Source organism: Bicyclus anynana, chromosome 23 (assembly GCF_947172395.1).
Source record: "Bicyclus anynana chromosome 23, ilBicAnyn1.1, whole genome shotgun sequence".
NCBI lineage: Eukaryota > Metazoa > Arthropoda > Insecta > Lepidoptera > Nymphalidae > Bicyclus > Bicyclus anynana.
In genome coordinates this window covers 11,904,950-11,925,288 of record NC_069105.1, presented here as the reverse complement: position 1 = coordinate 11,925,288, position 20,339 = coordinate 11,904,950, and the positions used below count along the sequence as shown (strand labels likewise).

The 20,339-nt window shown below is 40.0% G+C and overlaps 1 protein-coding gene across 1 annotated transcript in view; it reads right to left on the bottom strand.

The window, feature by feature from the left end:
* Window positions 1-20,339, bottom strand: part of LOC112049149 (multidrug resistance protein homolog 49-like) — a 42,182-nt gene that overhangs the window by 3,059 nt on the left and 18,784 nt on the right. The window contains exons 5-23 of the mRNA XM_052888834.1: window positions 18,316-18,460; window positions 16,450-16,550; window positions 16,046-16,217; window positions 15,341-15,465; window positions 14,559-14,748; window positions 12,214-12,435; window positions 11,124-11,365; window positions 10,536-10,623; window positions 9,983-10,191; window positions 9,426-9,598; window positions 8,799-9,082; window positions 8,044-8,195; window positions 7,187-7,301; window positions 6,050-6,299; window positions 5,181-5,376; window positions 4,065-4,227; window positions 3,233-3,427; window positions 2,387-2,596; window positions 160-306 (exon numbers count right to left, since the gene is read on the bottom strand). Coding sequence (XP_052744794.1) covers window positions 160-306; window positions 2,387-2,596; window positions 3,233-3,427; window positions 4,065-4,227; window positions 5,181-5,376; window positions 6,050-6,299; window positions 7,187-7,301; window positions 8,044-8,195; window positions 8,799-9,082; window positions 9,426-9,598; window positions 9,983-10,191; window positions 10,536-10,623; window positions 11,124-11,365; window positions 12,214-12,435; window positions 14,559-14,748; window positions 15,341-15,465; window positions 16,046-16,217; window positions 16,450-16,550; window positions 18,316-18,460 — 3,379 coding nt within the window. The remainder of the gene's footprint in view (window positions 1-159; window positions 307-2,386; window positions 2,597-3,232; window positions 3,428-4,064; window positions 4,228-5,180; window positions 5,377-6,049; window positions 6,300-7,186; window positions 7,302-8,043; window positions 8,196-8,798; window positions 9,083-9,425; window positions 9,599-9,982; window positions 10,192-10,535; window positions 10,624-11,123; window positions 11,366-12,213; window positions 12,436-14,558; window positions 14,749-15,340; window positions 15,466-16,045; window positions 16,218-16,449; window positions 16,551-18,315; window positions 18,461-20,339) is intronic.

Here is a 20,339-nt window from a genome sequence, read left to right as displayed (position 1 = left end):
AGCGTGTTGGAACGATGATTAGATTACCCCTTTAGTGCGTGACTGACTTGGTGCTTGCATTATTCTTTTGGGCTACATCAACGTCACGCAAGCGTGGCATAGAATGCGACGACGCATGCAACGTACTAATGGGGTATCGAACTTAAATGTATGTCATACCTTTTCACTATGCGTGTCTAGAGCGGACGTTGCCTCGTCGAGCAGTAAGACGCGCGGGTTCCTCACCAGAGCGCGCGCGATGGCTATCCGCTGCTTCTGTCCGCCGGACAGTTGCGACGCGCGCGCACCGATGCGTGTGTTGTAAGCCTATTTGAGTTAAACGAATAAATTTATAAATAATAAAATTAATTACATTAGAACGATAGTTCAGCACGAATGAAATACTAGGTTACAGGTGGTTCCATGATGATCGAGGATTTGGGAATTGTTTTAGTCCGTGAAATTCAGACACGCCCTGCTACCAACAGAAGTCCATAGGTATAATTTTCTTTCGGCACAAAAAAAAATACAAGAACATAATTTTAAATGATAGCAGACCCCGAGTAGTTTTCGTCCCGTAGGAATACATGAAATTTAGCCTATAGCACTCGGGGATAGGGTTCCCATACTGTTGGAAAGCTGTTTTTAACATTTTGTAAATTAATTTGTTGATTATTTTAATAGATTGATAATAAATACCAAAATAGGAAGTAGGCGGTAGGTAAAAATATACTGCTACCCCATTAGTGCGTGGCTCACTGGGTACATGCGTCGTCCTTTCTGCTGCGTCAACGTAACGCAGATGTGGCATACAATGCGTTGATCCGTTGCAACGACCCAACGTACTAATGAGACTTCGCCCTTAAATGTGTGTCCGTGAAACGTTACCACCGGCAAAGATTTTTTTTTATAACACACTTTCCATACAAAGGGCAGTGTTATTTATAATAACTTTTTAAATTTATTACAATAGACATGTGAATCTATGCCATTATAAGCAATATATTTTATTAATTTCATAATTGGAATATTATGACACGAGATAAGATAAAATAGTAGATTGTTATACAAGGGGCTAAAACGACCCATTATATACGAGCGGGCCGCTAAATAGAAACCGAGTTTATAATGGGTCGTTTTAGCCCCGCGTATTACACTATATTTTTCACTACGATTGCGAGAAGATAAAATAATTCCGTACGGTAATTCAATGTTTTATTTTAATTAAAAGTTAAATGTACGAACTTGGAAAAAATTATGTTAAGAGAGATGCTTTTACTATGCATGTTTATACTTTTACATTACTGTTTTCTAATTGCTTTCTACACTTCTGGACTGAGCTTGTTTTTTTTCTTTTCAGTTTTTTTATATTTTATGCAGTCGGGTTTTTTTATTTGTTTAATTAATTAATTTATTAATATAATTTTTTCCCATGAAGAAAAGGCAAAGGTATTACACCGTACAAGCTTGTTTTCAAATATTGCTCTTTACATTCGCAACTTAATAAAAATCAAATAAAAATAATTACCGCATTCCACAGACAAGAACGCTGCATTTTATTCCAATTTCAAGTTTTATTTTTATCAAACAATCAGGACCTTACCTCTGGCTCAATCGCTCAACGCGCGAAGCCATATAACCAAAAGAAGAAGAAGAAAGGCCTCACCTACGATTATTCTATTTACGAATAAAACCTCCTTCGTTTTCGTTGTATAGTAGGCTAGTACTTGGCTAGTACTCGTAACAGACAAAAATTAAAAAAAACAAAATTACTTTAGCCCCTAGAGGCTGAAATGCTTGTTTAGCCCCGCTGTGGAGAGGTAATATGACAATGTTTTTGAGCAAGAGTAGTGAAAAACAATTATAATTATTCATTAAGAGATGACTGAAGATTTTATAATTAGTAGAGATCTTTGTACACAAGCACTTAACGGGAAGTGCTAACACCATTCTTTTTCTTCCGCCAAGCACTATGTTGGTCTGAAAACTAGGTATTATTGAGTGTCGACTCTGTTCAGTGATAATTTAGGCCCACTCTAGGCCCATCCCAAGCCCACCCCAGGCCCACCCCAGGCCCATCCCTGGAAATAATCCTAGATACGCCAATGATTACTCACCTCTGGCAAAGCAGCGATGAAGGTATGCACATTAGCCGCAGTGACGATCTCCTCTATCGGCACGTCTCGTGTATTGTCGTCGTAGTACTCGAGGATCACCTGAAGACAGGTGAGATGATACACCATAAACGAGAGCACATATTACTCACCTCAGGCAAAGCAGTGATGAAGGTATGAACATTTGCAGACTTGGCCGCGGTGACGATCTCCTCTATCGGCACGTCTCGTGTATTGTCGCCGTAGTACTCGAGGATCACACCTTAAAGAGAGCATATATTACGAGTACTCACCTCAGGCAAAGCAGCGATGAAGGTATGCACATTAGCAGACTTGGCCGCAGTGACGATCTCCTCTATCGGCACGTCTCGTGTGTTGTCACCATACGCGATGTTCTCAGCGATGGTGCGGTCGAACAGCACCGGCTCCTGCGAGACGATGCCGAGGTTGCGCCGCAGGGTCGACAGCCGCATGTCACCTACTATGCTGTAGTCGTCCAAGTACTGGAAGACATCACATTAAATTATTTCCTGAAGGCTGCTGTAAATGATGAGATCCGCAGAAGAACCAAAGTCACCTAGTTATACAGGGTGCTGGGGAGTATTTCTCATTGTCACTTTATTTAAGATATAGTGGGTCACGCTGGCTTTATGGTTATCTCACATAGCTGTACACACAACTGTATGGGTAGCTGGAATGAAAAAAGAAACAAAAAGTAGCGCACCAGCATGGGCCGGATTGCACTAGAACCTATAACAGGCCGAGCATCTTGAAAAAACAACCTTTAGCCGCTGGAATAATTCCCAGTGGATAAGGCGATAAACCCTGAAAACATCGCAAAGGATTTTGCTTGTCAAACCCTCTTCGAAGCTCTCACTCGCCGTATGCGCTGTAAAAACTGAACTAAAATAATGGAACTGACTTCAAGGACGTATAACAGTTATTTCGATTTTAACACAAAATTGCGAAATCGATTTCCATGAAAATGAAATGGGACCAATCTGGAAGTATACTCTTTCAAACAAAAAAGAATTTTCAAAATTGGTTAATAAATGACGAAGTTATGAAGCGTTGAATTGAGAACCTCCTCCTTTTTTAGATATCGGTTAAAAAATAAAATGAATCATACAAACACGTACCACATTGCCGTCGTCAGGGTCATACAACCTCTGCAGCAGCTGTATCAGAGTGGATTTCCCGCATCCGCTGGGACCCACCAACGCCACGCGCTTGCCTCGCGGTATGGCGAGAGACAGACCTCGCAACACTTGCACTTCACGACGAGTCGGGTAGCGGAACTTGATGTTTTTGTACTGGATCTTGCCTTCTGCAATCTGAATAAAGACAAGATTAGTTAAGTTTAAAGTTGTTTTTATAACAGCCGTGATAGCCCAGTGGATATGACCTCTGTCTCCGATTCCGCTCATGCATATGCACCTCCAACTTTTCAGTTGTGTGCATTTTAAGTTTTCATATCATGTGTATCAAACGGTGAAGGAAAAACATTGTGAGGAAACCTGCATACTAGAGAATTTTCTTAATTCTCTGCGTGTGTGAAGTCTGCCATTCCGCATTGGGCCACCGTGGTGGACTATTGGCCTAACCTCTCATTCTGAGAGTAGACTCGAGCTTAGCAGTGAGCCGTATATCTGGGTAATCATCATCATATCAGCCGATGGACGTACACTGCAGGACATAGGCCTTTTGTAGGGACTTCCAAACATCACGATACTGAGCCACCTACATCCAGTGAATCCCTGCGACTCGCCGATGATGCTTACTAGTGCGGGGTCGCCATTCCAGCTCTATGGCATCCCAACGTCCATCGGCTCTTCGAACTATGTGCCCCGCCCATTGCCACGCCCCGCCCCGTTGGTCTATTATCGTACCCACTTCTAATACAGTCTACAGATGATAAGTCCGAACGCTCTTGCCGTTGAGCTATTGAGACTAGTAAAATATTTAACTTACATAGTTCTCCGACACAGAAGGCGCGTGCGTACTTTGTACGAGGGGTTTCCTTTCCAGAAGGGTCATAACACGACCGGCCGCCATCACTGCCTCGTTGAAGTTTGGTGCGAACGCTAGCGCCTGACCCATCATCCAAGCGCCAAATATCAACGCTTCTGAGACCCTGGAATCATGCAAAAACACTCAAGCAATCGAAACTTTCCAAAGTAAATTTTTTTCCTATTTTCATAGTTTCAGCAAAAACTTAAGAAGCCGCATCTCTACCCGATTCTTTTCCTTCGTAACATTAATGCCTAAAAAGATTAATAAAGCTTTTGTAAACCAATATACATATTTAATTTGATTCTGTTAACAATTCTTCTTGTAACATAAAAAGTAGATACTTTATAATTTCCATCTCCATTTTACCACAGAACTACTAGCATTGTTCGCGACGGAACAATGCTATCCTTTTGTTGTTGACATCCAGTTGACCAGCATTTTCGCATAAACATTTCTAATAAGAACTGCTAAGAAGAAGAATGCCCTTTCAGCTTCTGTGTACCGTGACACGTATGATCTAAGTACCATCAAGGCAATATTAAAGAGGCATCTTCTAGACAAGAGCGCCCCATCGTAGACCTAATCATCGTTTTCCAACATGGCATGATTGTAGTCAAGTGCAAGCCTATATGCCATATTAGAGAACAGCCTCTATTTCGTCTGCACTTAAATCCAGCTTCAGCTCTGTTTCCAAATCCGTTCTTTAGTGGACGTCTACAAACTATAAACTACCTCCCAAGTTTTTGTTTCAACTTTGTACGGCAAGAAATTTTCGACATTTCGTGATGAGAGATCCTATAGGTGCTGAATGGCATTCACTTGTAATGAGCATTCGTGCGAATGTTACATAACAAACAAATGCGAGAACATTTTAGCGAGCAGTTTTGCTTGGAGCTTTTTGCCAAGCCAGGATATTCTGGCTCGGCTTGTTTTTAAGTTCGACAAATATAAAAACGGCAAATGCTCGATGTTCAGTTACAAGTGAATGCTCAAGCACCTTTAGAAGATAGATTTAAAAACAATGCTCAAGTCCATCAGCACCTTTAGAAGATAGATATAAAAAGACACACTCACTTTATAACATCCTTGTACGGCACTTCCCGGTTCGCCACGAGAATACCACCGTACCATAGAGACAGAGCATATCCAGCGACGGGTGCGGTTTGGCCGAAAGCAAACACACAACCCCTCCAGCGTAGACTTTTGCGCGCGGCCACTTGAGCGTTCACTCCCGCCGCATCATAACGAGAGAGGACGCTTTTTTCTCCACCTGCACAAAATATCATAATCAAGATCTTATTTTGTAGCTACATGTTAATTGTCAATTATAGGTCACAGGTATCTTTTTTATTTTATTGGGAATTTCAGACATGAATTGCTTCAATGCAGGTAGGCTGACTTGTGATAGATCGAGTGATGGAGCTCTAGTAGGTAGAAAGAGTTTTGATTTCTTCGTTATGTGGTTTCTCTAATATAACTTCGTAGCATACGCAGATAGCAGCAGCAGTCGGACAAATTTTTATACTCGTATGCAAAACACAAAACACAACGCCTCAACGCTTTCTGTGTGCTAGAGCCTTTAGTGTTAAACTCCGACTCCAGGAAGGAAGTGTAAAAACTATACCTATCTAATGTTAGTAAACACAAAATTATGCATGTGTGCGCTGAGTGGAGTAGCTAAATTCGGATCCTTTTTAGCGGTGATTTTTTAGGCATGTAACATACTCGTATCTTTCATACCACTATAGTTAATCAAAGCTACTCGTAGTAGCTAGCGGCTAGCGGAATCCGCTATATACGAGTAGTTATCGTCAAGTCAAGAGTGAATTGGCATCTTTCAAACAATGGCGTTCCCGCATAGGCTGTATCAACGTTTAATATCAGGCGTAATTCCAGCTAAATAACAAAAATGCTACAAAAAAACTGATTCTAAAATTACTCACAAAAGGCAGACACAGTTCTGATGTTCGTGATAGCTTCCGTTGCTATTGTTGTGGCTCTATTGGCAGCTTCCCGTATAGCTGTGATGCCCTCAGCCAGCACCCGACCTTCCAGCACCACGGCGATTATCACCATCGGCACGGAGATGAGGGAGACGAGCGTCATGCGCCACGTGAAATACATCGACACGAGGATACCGATTGATATAGTAGCGCCTGCTTGCATTAGAGCGCCGATTCTAGTACCAGTCGCCTGGAAAAATTAGAACTTATACCTTCTCGTATCAATAAACCTTAATGTAAGGAGCTTTATGTCAACGTATTTCACGTCAGATAAAAAAAATAATGGCTTAGATACTTTTGTGTTCAAAGGTAACTTGTAAAAAGGTCAACGGATTGAAGAAGCAGTATACCCATAATTTGGTTCATCATTAACAACTCATATTCAGTTCACCATTGAGAGCACGAGTGCACAAGTGAGAGGAGTTGGGCTATTAGTCTACGACATTTAATTTCTTAAAATGAAATTATAATAATTAACTGATATTTTTAAGTCGGAGCGCGCTCCAAATTGAAGGCTGAGGTCATATCTACTGGGCTATCACGAATAATTTCATTCAGTTCAAGTAAATTCGATGAACATGTTAATTTTTCCCTTCCCCTACTATCGACCCCTTACATGGTGGATTGATGTCACAAAGCGAAGTTTAGGGAACCGCTGAATATAGGCTCGAGATTATGGCGTTTAGAAATCCTTATTCGAATGGCCTCAGTTTACGCAGGAGTCGACTGGTCGTCCATTGGTTGACAATGATGACAATAATTCTTGCTTAAGGCTCTCTGTCCACCGGAGCGGAGTTGCAGACAATGTTAAATAAATAAATGTTAGGTTTAATGTTAGGTAAATAAATGTTAGGTTTAGTTTATTTACCTCCGCTCTGTTTCCCCGCTCCGCTTACCGGTTTTATATGAACTTTTAGACTAACTCGCAAGTCCCTGTCCACTTAAGAGGAGCGGAGATTTAGTGCAACCCTATTGGTTAATATCTCTCCGTTTCTCGGCTGCCTCGCTCCGCATCAGTGGTCTGGCAGCCTTGTGCCAAATTAACGTAGTAATAAAGTGAGCTTAATTCATACGAACCCCCTGAACACCAGCCGCGTCAGCTGCAAGCCGCGCGCATAGAGAGCCAACGCCGTTTAGAGGGTGATCAAACCACCCGATCTCTTGCGACAACATTGCCCGAAACGCAGCTACCCTGTAACGAAACGATTTCTCTCATGTTTTATTCTAGCAGACGCCCACGACTTCGTTAGCGTTAAATTGTGTTTATTATAAATCTATGGAACCATGGAATTTTCCGGGATGAATTTTTTATAAGTTCTACTCCAAGGCCAATTTATCTCTAGACTTACTTTTGCATTTATACTCGTAATATTAGTGTGGATTGTAAAAATGTCAGGAACTCAAAAATTCAACATTCGATGAAAACTTGATCGGAAAACGGGGTGAAATTAGTCTTTTCCTTAATTACTCAGTGCTATCAGGAAGTTTAGCAAAAAACCAACATATTCAACTCTGGAATGTTGGACCCTACCCTACCCTAAATGGACTGAAGATATCAGGAGGTCCCTACAGGAGACCAATTGTTCAGCAATGGATGTGTACCGGCTAGTAAAGATGATGATAAAGTTTCAACAGTTACAAGAGTTTATTACTAATTAGCCGACGCCCCGTGATTTCACCCACGTAGTGACCGTTACCGTGATAATATGGGGATAAAATATATCTTGTACACTCACAAATAACCTGGCTTTCTAGAGGTAAAAGAATTTTCAAAATTGGTTCAGTAGATCCAGAGATTATCGCCTACAACACCACAATCTTTAACTCTTTGTAATGTTAGTATAGATATAGATAGATAAAAATCATCAAAAAAAAAATCAGATATTATTTTAATAATACAATGTGCAAAGCTAATAAAAATAATACAAAAATACCTGAGCCTTGCCGTAAGTCTGACGCCAGTCAAATTGAATATATAGATTTGGAATAAAATACCGATGCCTGTGTATACGCCAACCAATAGAAAAAGAATAGCGATGATGTTGGTACCACTGCGGACGTAATCGTCGTCTTTACTTTCCAACAACTGAAAACAGTAAACAAGTTAAAAAAGGGCTTTTAAATTAAATTGTAATTTTAATCAGGAAACAGTCTTCAATGCAACAAATTACTGTGACCGAAACCAAATCATAGGAAACATTATAATTCTACTAGCTGACGCCGCGCGGTTTCACCCGCATGGTTCCCGTTCCCGTAGGAATACGGAGATAATATATAGCCTTTAGCCTTTCTCGATAAATGGGCTATCTAGCACTGAAAGAATTTTTCAAATCGGACCAGTAGTTCCTGAGATTAGCGTGTTCAATCAAACAAACAAACAAACTCTTCAGCTTTAAAATATTAGTATAGATTTAAATAAGGAAAATAATCTTTTTAACATAAACAGTGAACCGACTTCAACGACTTATTTCAGTTATTTCGATTTTAACATGAAATTACTAAACTGATTTACACGAAAATGAAATGGGACTAATCTGGAAGTATATTATTTCAAACAAAAAAAGAATTCACAAAATCGGTTAATATATGACGGAGTTATGAGGTAACAAATATTATTAAAAAATAATTTACTATTTAATAAAATTATTTGTAAATCTAAGAAATTTTAGAAAGTTATTGAAGAACTTACACCGTATGTCTCTCCGAAAAGTATAGCGAAACAAGGAAAAGAGGACCCAACAGCAACGGCGGCAATTATTCCAATTGCCATTAAATATTTTTCAGGTTCGCACAACTTCATAATCTCCCAAGTGGTCGGTTCAAATTCCTTTGCTTCTTTCGGTTCTACATGTAATTCATCTTCGGAGATATCATCATCCTCCTCTATGTCGACACTCGTCATTGAATCGAGAGAGACCAGTTTCTCTAATTTCGGTCTTCGTAATTTAGCATCTGTGGTGGAATCAGAGTTAGCTGTGGATATTTAATAGTAAACCTGTTAATCCTACGTTGATTTTGCCTACCTGAAAGAAATTTGCAATCAAGTATTGCATGCAAATGGTGCGTGATAGAAAAGCGTAACAAAGATTCTTAATACCTGCACAAAATTCTCAAAATTATTTTAAAGTATAGTTTTGGTATTTACAATCATAATGTTGAATAATTTTAGATAATATTGGGAGATCGATTATGGTATTTTCTATTTCATTCACATGATATTTCTTTGCAGCAAAAGCTTTTGACGTGGCATGCAAGTATATTAGGCATGGAATGAGTACGATTTTATAAGCTACAAGATTTGTAATGTTATTCTTACGTTTTGCAGAACTTTGCGGATTAGGGGTATCAGGTGCAATGCTTGGTTCATTCTCTAGCACTAGTTGGTAGTAGCGTCCTCGGAGAGCCATCAGTTCTTCGTGAGTACCATCTTCTACGACTTCACCTTTCTCAATGAAGACGATTCGGTTTGCATTAAGCACAGTTGCTAATCTATTGTCAATTGCAATAAAAATATCAATTAAATCATCATTAGGATTTCCATTTAGAAATGCTAACATAAACATGGTCTTACGTTAACATTACAAAACATTGGATTTCTATCAAAAATTCATCGATAATATTTGACCAAAAAATTTTAGAACCTACAAGTATATAGTGCTCAGAGCCAGTATTTTGTCTTATTGTTTCGAGATATTATTTTATTACAAGGTATTTATCAGTTTACATTTCTCGATCTTCGTATTTCGTACCTATCTTGCTTTAGTATAATGCAGCTTTATTTATTTACCCTTTTTGTCTAGAATGTAATGCAGTTACCCCACATTTGTTACCCCTATAGAAGCTTCTCCTGTAACCCCCTTGCACCATAGGTACCTGTGGCTCACCATAATGGTGGTCCTTCCAGCGGCAGCAGCATCTAAAGCCCGTTGCACCTTGGCTTCACTCTGCGAGTCCAATGCAGACGTAGCTTCGTCCAGGATGAGGATCGTTGGTTTCCGCACTAAGGCACGAGCGATTGCGATACGTTGTTTTTGACCACCTGACAATTGGGCGCCTCTTTCGCCTATTAATGTGTCGTAACCCTAAATTAAAATGACAATTTTGATACCTCTTCTATACAAACAACTAAGTAATCTATGTCAATAACTCAATAGTCAGTAGTCAATATTCATTTAGAAGGTAAATCATATCCTCGTGAAGAAACCTGCATATAGCTGACAATTTTCTCGATACTCTAGTGAGTGAAATCTGCAAAGTTACATTGGGCCAGCGTGGTGGACTTAGAATTAGAAGTAATTTAAAAAAATTAAAAAAAACCAGACGATGCTTTTGCGCTCACTCTAAGCCCCTGGTAACACTGCCGTAGACCCATCAGAGTCAAATTAAAACCAAAGAAAATTTCCAAGATAAAAAAAATACTACTCACATTAGGTAAGTGTTTAATGAAGGTATGACAATACGCTTGTTTGGACGCCATTATAATGTCCTCATCTGTGCATTTTGGATTACTCATTCTGAAACATGTATTTATTTCGTTAGTTTTTAAGTTATCTGCTAGATATTAAGCAAGAATATATATATTATCAAAACCATTCATTACAAAAAAAAAATTAAATCCCACGGAAACGAAAATTTTAATGGATCCGTTGGAATTTACCAAAATTACAATACAATTTTGTAAAATAAAATCGAAATTAGTTTATTTTTAACAAGTCCATCAGATTTATTTTAAGTAGACTTAGTGTACAGGCAATTTTAAAACATCAACTTTGACTATTTAATATAAATACTTAAAATCCACCTAAATGTCTCACGACAGCTCTGAGAAGAGCCAGCAAAAAACAGTTAATAAAGAAGAATGTTAACGAAGTATTATTACAAATATACGATAAATATGACACCTTAGAATATGAAATAACTAGATTAGCTCTTCTAAATGTGTACCTATTGCTGCATTTAGTCCCTAGAAAGTTACTGACATCAGTGAATCTCTTCAAAGTATACTCGTACGTACCGAATATTTTCCTTAATAGTGCCAGCGAACAAAACTGGCTCTTGTCCAACAACAGCCACATGGTTCCTGAAGTAATTCACGTTGAGGTCTCTAAGATCGTGCCCCGTCGCCATCACTGACCCCACGTCTGGGTCATACATTCTCTGGAGCAATTGTAACACTGTGGACTTGCCGCTTCCACTGGCTCCTACTAGAGCGACCGTCTCATTGCGACGTATCGTCAGGGATAGACCGTTTAGAACCTGTTGGAATTATGTTGATAATGATAAATACATCTTTATTTTTAAGGTTTTCTATAAATTCTGTGCAGTTTTGGCAGGGTGATTTGAAAATCGAGCAATAGTTAACCTTCTAAGTGAGAAGGTATTCATTTTAAAAAATGATGAGTGACGTTGATAAAGACATTTATATTTCGGTTGTGATTAGTCTTAATTATAATCTATATTATGGTTTTCTATAAGTTATAGATAATCAAATTGTTGTAAATGTGGTATATTGGAACCGTAATTTCATAATCAAGCAAAAATAGTCAGACAATCTATTAAATGAGAAGGTAACTATTCATTTTGCAAAGTCAGATAGAGGAATTTGTCAATACAAGAAAAATATGTTTATAATAGGAATAGACGTAGGTAGTTCTATAAATTACTTCCAAAACACCTCATTACGAAATATCGAAAACCGCTTGACATACAAAGATGAAATTTGGCAGGGAGGTTGTTTATAGTTAGTTTAGTCTGCTAAGAACGGATTTTGCGAGGGAGCCAGATTAAGGAGGTCTAAGGACGGGCGTCCGCTAGTTAAAGATAATTTAGTTAAATGCGCAAAATAATGACGTTCTCGACATACACATACCAAACTCACTCACATTTTTTTAGAATAAATCACTTTTTAAATATCCTAAGGTGTTGTAATGACCCCGCGCTAGAAAGCGCAGTGATCGTCGACCAGGTGAACTGAAGGCATAAAGCGAGTCGCTGGGATTTGTTGGATGCAGGAGACATTATGTTTGGAAGTCCCTACATGCAGACGCATGTCTCTGTCCGACAGACGTTCATCGGCTGATAAGATGATGATGAAAACATCCTACCTGAACCTTTGGTCTGGCTGGATATCTAAAGTACACCTCCCTTAACTCCATGTTCCCGTCTAGTTTAGGTCTGCTGCCTTCCTCGGAGAGACTGTCAATAGCAGGTTTTCTGTCAATAACGGCAAATATCGCCCCAGCGGAGGCGCGGGCGCTCGCCATCGCTTCGAGATGAGGCGCCGTCAGTCCAACGTTTTGTGCGCCCTGCAGTACACTGAAAAATACCTGGAAACCATAGTTACTATTACTGTTACTGTTACTGTGTTTGGTTAAAGCTTTCAAATAATCATCATCTATATGGACATCCGTTGCTGGACATAGATCCTGGACCTCTGGTCATCATTACGTCGTTAGAAGATCTAACACCTCTTCTAATTGTAGGCACATACATGTGATTTGTTTAAATTACGAGTACTTAATTGGTCACTTTTCAACATTAACACTATCCACTTCATCTAAATCCCGCTCCATTTGGTGCTCATATTTTTTCAACAGCATTATTATGACGGTATTTGAATACTAATTATCCGGCGAAAGTCATCATGACCACGTGTTTATCACGTGTTAAATAGACTTAATTGTCCATAATCTTGTACATGTCCATGTCCTACATCTGATCGAATCTCTCTGAATCTTCGATATCTGAAGTATTATAGGACTAAAAAGTACAAATATAAGGAAACTAATGTAGAACAAAGGGTATGATTCACATCACTTGTCAGGACAACTTAATTAACAAATCAAACTGTAACCAAAATAAGATCCTAGAATGGCAGAGAATGACCTTGAGTGGAGTCACGTACTTGTGAACGATGTATGTAGGGTTAAAGGATCCTTTGACTGTATACAAACACTCCCCTTTTCCACTCAAGTCACTCTCCCCGCCTATCCCAAGTAACTAATAAAGAATTACACAACAAGAGATGTGGACGGCTCGAACGCCACGAGCACACTAAAGCCAACACGAGATCGAGCGACGTCATATCCGTCACAGACTACTATTTCTAACACTAAACGGCGATAACATTCGGCCATCCTGGTGGCGTATCCGTCCCTGGATCGCGTCCGTGTCTGGTGCAGTTGCGTTTACACTGACAACTTGAGCGTGTACACACCACTATTGAAGGTCGTGTATGACTCATTTCTAATCGAATGAGTGTGTATGGGCCTTGTGTATCTAGGGTTATGTATAGTTCAAGTCACCATTGTATCTAAGGTCGTTTATGACTCATATTTATCGAAAAATGGCAGTAGGGTTTACTTAATCCGGTAACCAAAATTCACAAATTTCAAACAGTTATAAGTTGCAATTATTAACACAAAATCTATACAGCAACATTTCGCGTCTTGTCATAATATTAAAACGCAAAATTTCATCGAGACCACCGTGAAACACAATTTTTAAACAATTTCTGTCTATACCGTCAATACTAAATTTATACCGTCAATACTTAAAACTTGAAATCACGATTCACACACTATTAACTTTCAAATTTAATAATACCGTAATGTAAAACTCATCGATGTACTTTACTCATTTAATTTGATACCCTCTTTTATGAAAAATGTTCTCTCATACTAGATTTAAAAAAGAAATGAAAAACGATTGGCCTGATTTAGGGTAATTTAAAACTTCGTCGTTATTGTTGTTTACTTTGTGGGCACAAGTTCTTAATCGCACTTCTGATATTATAGGACTAAAAAGTACAAATATAAGGAAACTAATGTAGAACAAAGGGTATGATTCACATCACTTGTCAGGACAACTTAATTAACAAATCAAACTGTAACCAAAATAAGATCCTAGAATGGCAGAGAATGACCTTGAGTGGAGTCACGTACTTGTGAACGATGTATGTAGGGTTAAAGGATCCTTTGACTGTATACAAACACTCCCCTTTTCCACTCAAGTCACTCTCCCCGCCTATCCCAAGTAACTAATAAAGAATTACACAACAAGAGATGTGGACGGCTCGAACGCCACGAGCACACTAAAGCCAACACGAGATCGAGCGACGTCATATCCGTCACAGACTACTATTTCTAACACTAAACGGCGATAACAGAAGTACACTCTAAATTAGAGTTTGGCTACTGAAAGTAGACACTAAAATCTTCCGAAATATTTAAAAAAATCATACAAATAAAAAAACGAGTATGTATGAAAACACTACCTTCGTTTTTACCTATGTTTATAAAAAATCAGGATTTCAAATCAAGCTATTCAGTTGTTTGCACTATAATTTTGGTCACGCCTGTTTTTTTTTAATTTGCCGGGCGATGTCCGTCTCTACTTTAGCCAAAGTTTAGTTATGCTACAGAAGAAGAATGTTTAAATGAACACTTACAATCATCAGTACGGCAGGTGTATACACCGGTTGGTCCTCATGTCTGCTTTCCAGGATCAGAGCCACTCCGTACCAGAAGGAAAGCGCATATGTCGCGTATATTATGAGCCACATAATCCCACTACCAAGACCTGAGTACACACCCTTTCGTATGCCCATCTTCTTCGCTGGCTCCAAACGTTTTTGGTATCTGTAATCGAAAACCAAATGTGACCGATAACAAATATGCCCCTGAAAAAATTTAATTAAATAAACCAATGAACAACCCAATAATGAAAAGAAATCTAACCTCAGAGCCGATTTTTGCAGAATAGATAAAGAAAAATATTTGAAATCAAGTGGTAGACTTGTCGGACAATTTGAGTCCGTCAAAAAATATTTCTGTCCAGGGCCCAAAGACAAAAATTTCACGTGTTTCATCCAATAAATGTTAAAAAAGTAAGGACCCACCAAATCAAATATAAAAGGAACTCTAAAAGTGGTGTCAGTGGCAGAAAACCAACGTTGCTGAAGAAATAGGTTGGCATGGAAAAGGCACGTAATGCGAAGTTACTCAAACATCAGAAGAAGAATGTTAAAAATGCAAATGAAAGGACATCAAGTAGAGAGGTCAAAGAAGAGCTGGTTGGTATGCGTGAAAGAAGATATATGCGTGTAAAAGGTGTTACTTAAAACTTGAGACAGAGGTCAATGGAAAAAAAAGCATATTGTGCTGACTCCAGTTAAGTGGCATAAGGACAAATCAATGATGATGATGAAGTGGTTCAGGATATGATTGTTACCTTTGTATCTCCTTTTGTTCGCCCCCAAATGCGACGACCGTTCGTATTGACGACAACACTTCTTCCGCTATAACTCCAGCTATGCTGTAAGCTTTCAGCTCTTGAGTGGTGAGAGATGATTGCACCTGCATATTTCAATGCTATTTCAATTCCATATTCTATACCAATTCTGTCCATTAAAGATATTTTGAAGTTTTTTATTGGATAGGATTGTTTAATCTATATTAAAGCCAAAATGTATGTCTGTCTATCTGTACTTATATTAACATTTATATTTTATACAATAGCAGTGGTGGCTATTATGATGGGCGCACACGACTGTATGACCACTTGACCAGCGTCAGTTCCCAGCTGTATACGAAGGTTATATATATTTTATACAGAATAAGCTCGCGTTTGACCACGATCTCACCTAATGGTAAGTAGATGTAGCCTAAGGTAGAATGCGCTTGCCTAGAAGATGCCTTTTCACACTCTTCTTCATAATGCCATGGTTCTTCTTCTTCTTCTTCTTCTTTCCTGGGCCTTTTCCGCACTTAGCCATTTGTCATGCAACGCCATGGTTGTAAGAATTAGGAAACACTGACTTTGGGAGAGTTCCATACACTAGCCATCCGTATAAGAAACGAAGAAGCAAATCGCTTCGCACGAGTCCTAGGGATGGATACCTACCCGATGTCTTGCACTGCTATGATAAATACGTACCTTAGCTACAATAGCAGTGGTGGCTATAATGATGGGCGCACACGACAGGATGACCAGCGTCAGTTCCCAGCCGTACGCGAACGATATGATCACCGCGGTGACGAAAGACATCACCAAGTAGACGAACATCGGTACCTTCTCGCCGATACCTTCCCGATATTTCTCTACGTCGCTACGAACCAAAACAAAAATTAAACCATTTATTAAAAGTATACTTTTCATTACGATAAAATCAATAGGAGCAGAGCAAAAGCGAAATATAAATGTAAGAATTGGACTATAGAGGTCTAAGGGCGGACGAAGTCAAGGGCGTCCACTAGTTATTTCTATAATAATTCCTTGTTAAATAAAACTAAATTTATATTTTGGTAAAGTTGGTAGTAAATATTCTTACATAAACTTACTCTGAAACTTTCGTCGCAAAGTTCATGGACGTGTTGAGGTCGTACCATGTAATGTCTTGACGAAGAACGGCTTCTAAGAATCTTTTTTTTACTCTTTCAATCTATAAACAATAAAGATCATCATCATCATCATCATCATCATCATCATCATCATCATCATCAACAACCTATATTCAACTCACTGTTAAGAACGAGCCTCCTCTCAGAAGGAGAGGGTTTAGGCCTTAGTCCACCACGTGGATTGGCAGAGTGTACACACGTAGATAATTAAAAACAATTCTCAGGTATGCAGGTTTCCTCACGATGTTTTTCCTGAGACACTTGATATTTAATTTCTTAAAATGCAGATAACTGAAAAGTTGGAGGTGCATGCCCCGGACTGGATTCAGTAGTGACCCGAATCGGCTCCAGTGCTGAGCTCGAATCTCCCCTCAGAATGACAGGGATTAGGCCACCACGCTGGCCCATTGATGAGGAAAATTTTCTAGTATGCAGGTTTTCTCACGATGGTTTTCCTTCACCGTTTGGGACACGGGATATTTAATGTTTTAAAATGCACATAACTGAAAAGTTGGTGCATGACCTGGACTAGATTCGAAACTCCGAATCGAATGCAGAGGTCATATCCACTGGGTTATCTCGTCTGTTAAGCTAAGTCTCGTGAAGCTATAGTTGCGGTTAATTAATTATTACTTGTTTACTATCTCCTGCGAGTCCTCAATCTACGCCTGGTGGTTCTCTTCGGCACTCGACACAAATAGACAGCCATGTTTGTCACCTGTCTAAGTGCCGCGTAGTTGAAGAGGTCGACGCTGATGGCCGACACGATGAACTGCAGTATGGAGAACACCGTGCAGCCGATGCCGAACGCCTGCGAGTCCTCGATCAACGCCAGGCGGTTCTCTTCGGCACTCGCGTTCGTACTGTTTACGATAATGACACCAATAGGCAGCCATGTTTGTCACCTGTCTAAGTGCCGCGTAGTTGAAGAGGTCGACGCTGATGGCCGACACGATGAACTGCAGTATGGAGAACACCGTGCAGCCGATGCCGAACGCCTGCGAGTCCTCGATCAACGCCAGGCGGTTCTCTTCGGCACTCGCGTTCGTACTGTTTACGATAATGACACCAATAGGCAGCCATGTTTGTCACCTGTCTAAGTGCCGCGTAGTTGAAGAGGTCGACGCTGATGGCCGACACGATGAACTGCAGTATGGAGAACACCGTGCAGCCGATGCCGAACGCCTGCGAGTCCTCGATCAACGCCAGGCGGTTCTCTTCTGTTTACGATAATGACACCAATAGGCAGCCATGTTTGTCACCTGTCTAAGTGCCGCGTAGTTGAAGAGGTCGACGCTGATGGCCGACACGATGAACTGCAGTATGGAGAACACCGTGCAGCCGATGCCGAACGCCTGCGAGTCCTCGATCAACGCCAGGCGGTTCTCTTCGGCGCTCGCGTTCGTACTGTTTACGATAATGACACCAATAGGCAGCCATGTTTGTCACCTGTCTAAGTGCCGCGTAGTTGAAGAGGTCGACGCTGATGGCCGACACGATGAACTGCAGTATGGAGAACACCGTGCAGCCGATGCCGAATGCCTGCGAGTCCTCGATCAACGCCAGGCGGTTCTCTTCGGCGCTCGCGTTCGTACTGTTTACGATAATGACACCAATAGGCAGCCATGTTTGTCACCTGTCTAAGTGCCGCGTAGTTGAAGAGGTCGACGCTGATGGCCGACACGATGAACTGCAGTATGGAGAACACCGTGCAGCCGATGCCGAACGCCTGCGAGTCCTCGATCAACGCCAGGCGGTTCTCTTCTGTTTACGATAATGACACCAATAGGCAGCCATGTTTGTCACCTGTCTAAGTGCCGCGTAGTTGAAGAGGTCGACGCTGATGGCCGACACGATGAACTGCAGTATGGAGAACACCGTGCAGCCGATGCCGAACGCCTGCGAGTCCTCGATCAACGCCAGGCGGTTCTCTTCGGCGCTCGCGTTCGTACTATTTGGCATAATCACACTAATTAATAAAGCTCAAAGTTTGTGTGTGTCTTACTCCTTTACGCCGCAACTAATGAAATTATTAGGCTTAAAATTGGAATGGATAGAGATATAGTCTATACCCTTTTCTTGAACGTGGCGAAACCTACCTTCTTCCCACGGGGGCGGGAAGGTACTTATGAGGGTTTTGGGTTCTTACAAAAACCTTTGATAGAGTCTAACGAGAAAATTGAATTAACCACTCAAAACACTGTTGCTTAACCACTCACTTCACAGCACTTCACTTGTGCATCTTTACAGAAATATCTATACTACTATTATACATATTTATTCTGTGCTATTATAAAGAGGAAAGGCTTAATAGTTGCATTGAATAGGTTCCGAAACTAAAGAACTGATTTGAAAAGTCATTTCACTATTGGGAAGCTACACTATCCCTGGGTACTTATATATCTAGGCTATATATATAGGAATAGGAACAACGCGGGTTAAACAGCGTAGCATCTGCTGTTATTGAATAAAATGCATTCTACATACTTTAAGTAACACAACACAACGCACACACTTTAAGCAAGACCGAAGACATCAAGCGGGTTGCAGAGAGCCGCTAAAACGGCTCGAAACCGTGGTATTTGGAAGTCTATGCAAGAGGCCTAAATCCAGCAGTGAACGTCCATCGGCTGTTAATGATGACTTTAAGCAATAAAACTCAAAAATGCAGCAAATCAATGATAAAAATTTTAATAAAAAAAATACAACCGACTTCAAAACCAAAAAACGTAACCAGTAAACTAAAAAGCGAAAAATAACATCATAATATGTTCTACCTGCTGATCAGTATGTAGGCGGTGCTAAGCCGGTGATGTATTCAAGCCATTTAGATTTTGCAGACAGTGTTGTTTCATGTGGTCCTGTCAGAAATGGCTTAAATCAAGACAACACCGGCTAAGCACCGCCTTCATACTGATCAGCAGGTAGAACATATTATGATGTTATTTTTCGCTTTTTAGTTTACTGGTTACGTTTTTTGGTTTTGAAGTCGGTTGTATTTTTTTTATTAAAATTTTTATTATTTTTTCATTTTTAGTGTAAAATTTCATCTCAAACGAACACATCATACCCCTAATGACAGTCACAACCCATCTTGGTACAAAATTCTCAGCAATATAAATTAATCAAGCCCAAGCACAAGGTAGCTACCGTACACCGTTAAGGGGTTCCCTTAATTGACCTTGGTCTTCATCATCAGACCCCTAATGACAGTCACAACCCATCTTGGTACAAAGTTCTCAGCAATACGAATTAATCAAGGCCAAACACAAGGTAGTTACTGTAAACTGTTAAGGAGTTCCCTTAATTGTCCTTGGTCTTCATCACCAAACCCCTAAATGATAGTCACAACCTATCTATGTGGAAAGTTCTCATTAATACAAATAAATCAAGCCCAAACACAAGGTAACTGCTGTAAATCGCCGAGGAGTTCCCTCGTCTGTTTTATGGCTCCATCATCAGATCGATTTTAAACCTTCATGAAATTGTAGTGCTTAAAAATACTAAATGGAAAAGTTGACGAACACATTAGACACCCATATAATTTTCGAAAGTTCCCCTCAATTTCTCCAGGATTCCATCATCAGATCTTGACATGATGGCAATGGGACCAAATGGGGACTATACCGTTTCAAACAAAAAAAGAATTTTTGAAATCGGTCCAGGCGTCTTTGAGTAATCGGTGTACATACATAAAAAAAAAAAAAAAAAAAAATACCGACCGAATTGAGAACCTCCTCCTTTTTGAAGTCGGTTAAAAATAAAACGAGAACAAGTCTGGCAAGTTCGTTGATGACACTCCCATGATATGAGGGCGACGGGGGGAAAAC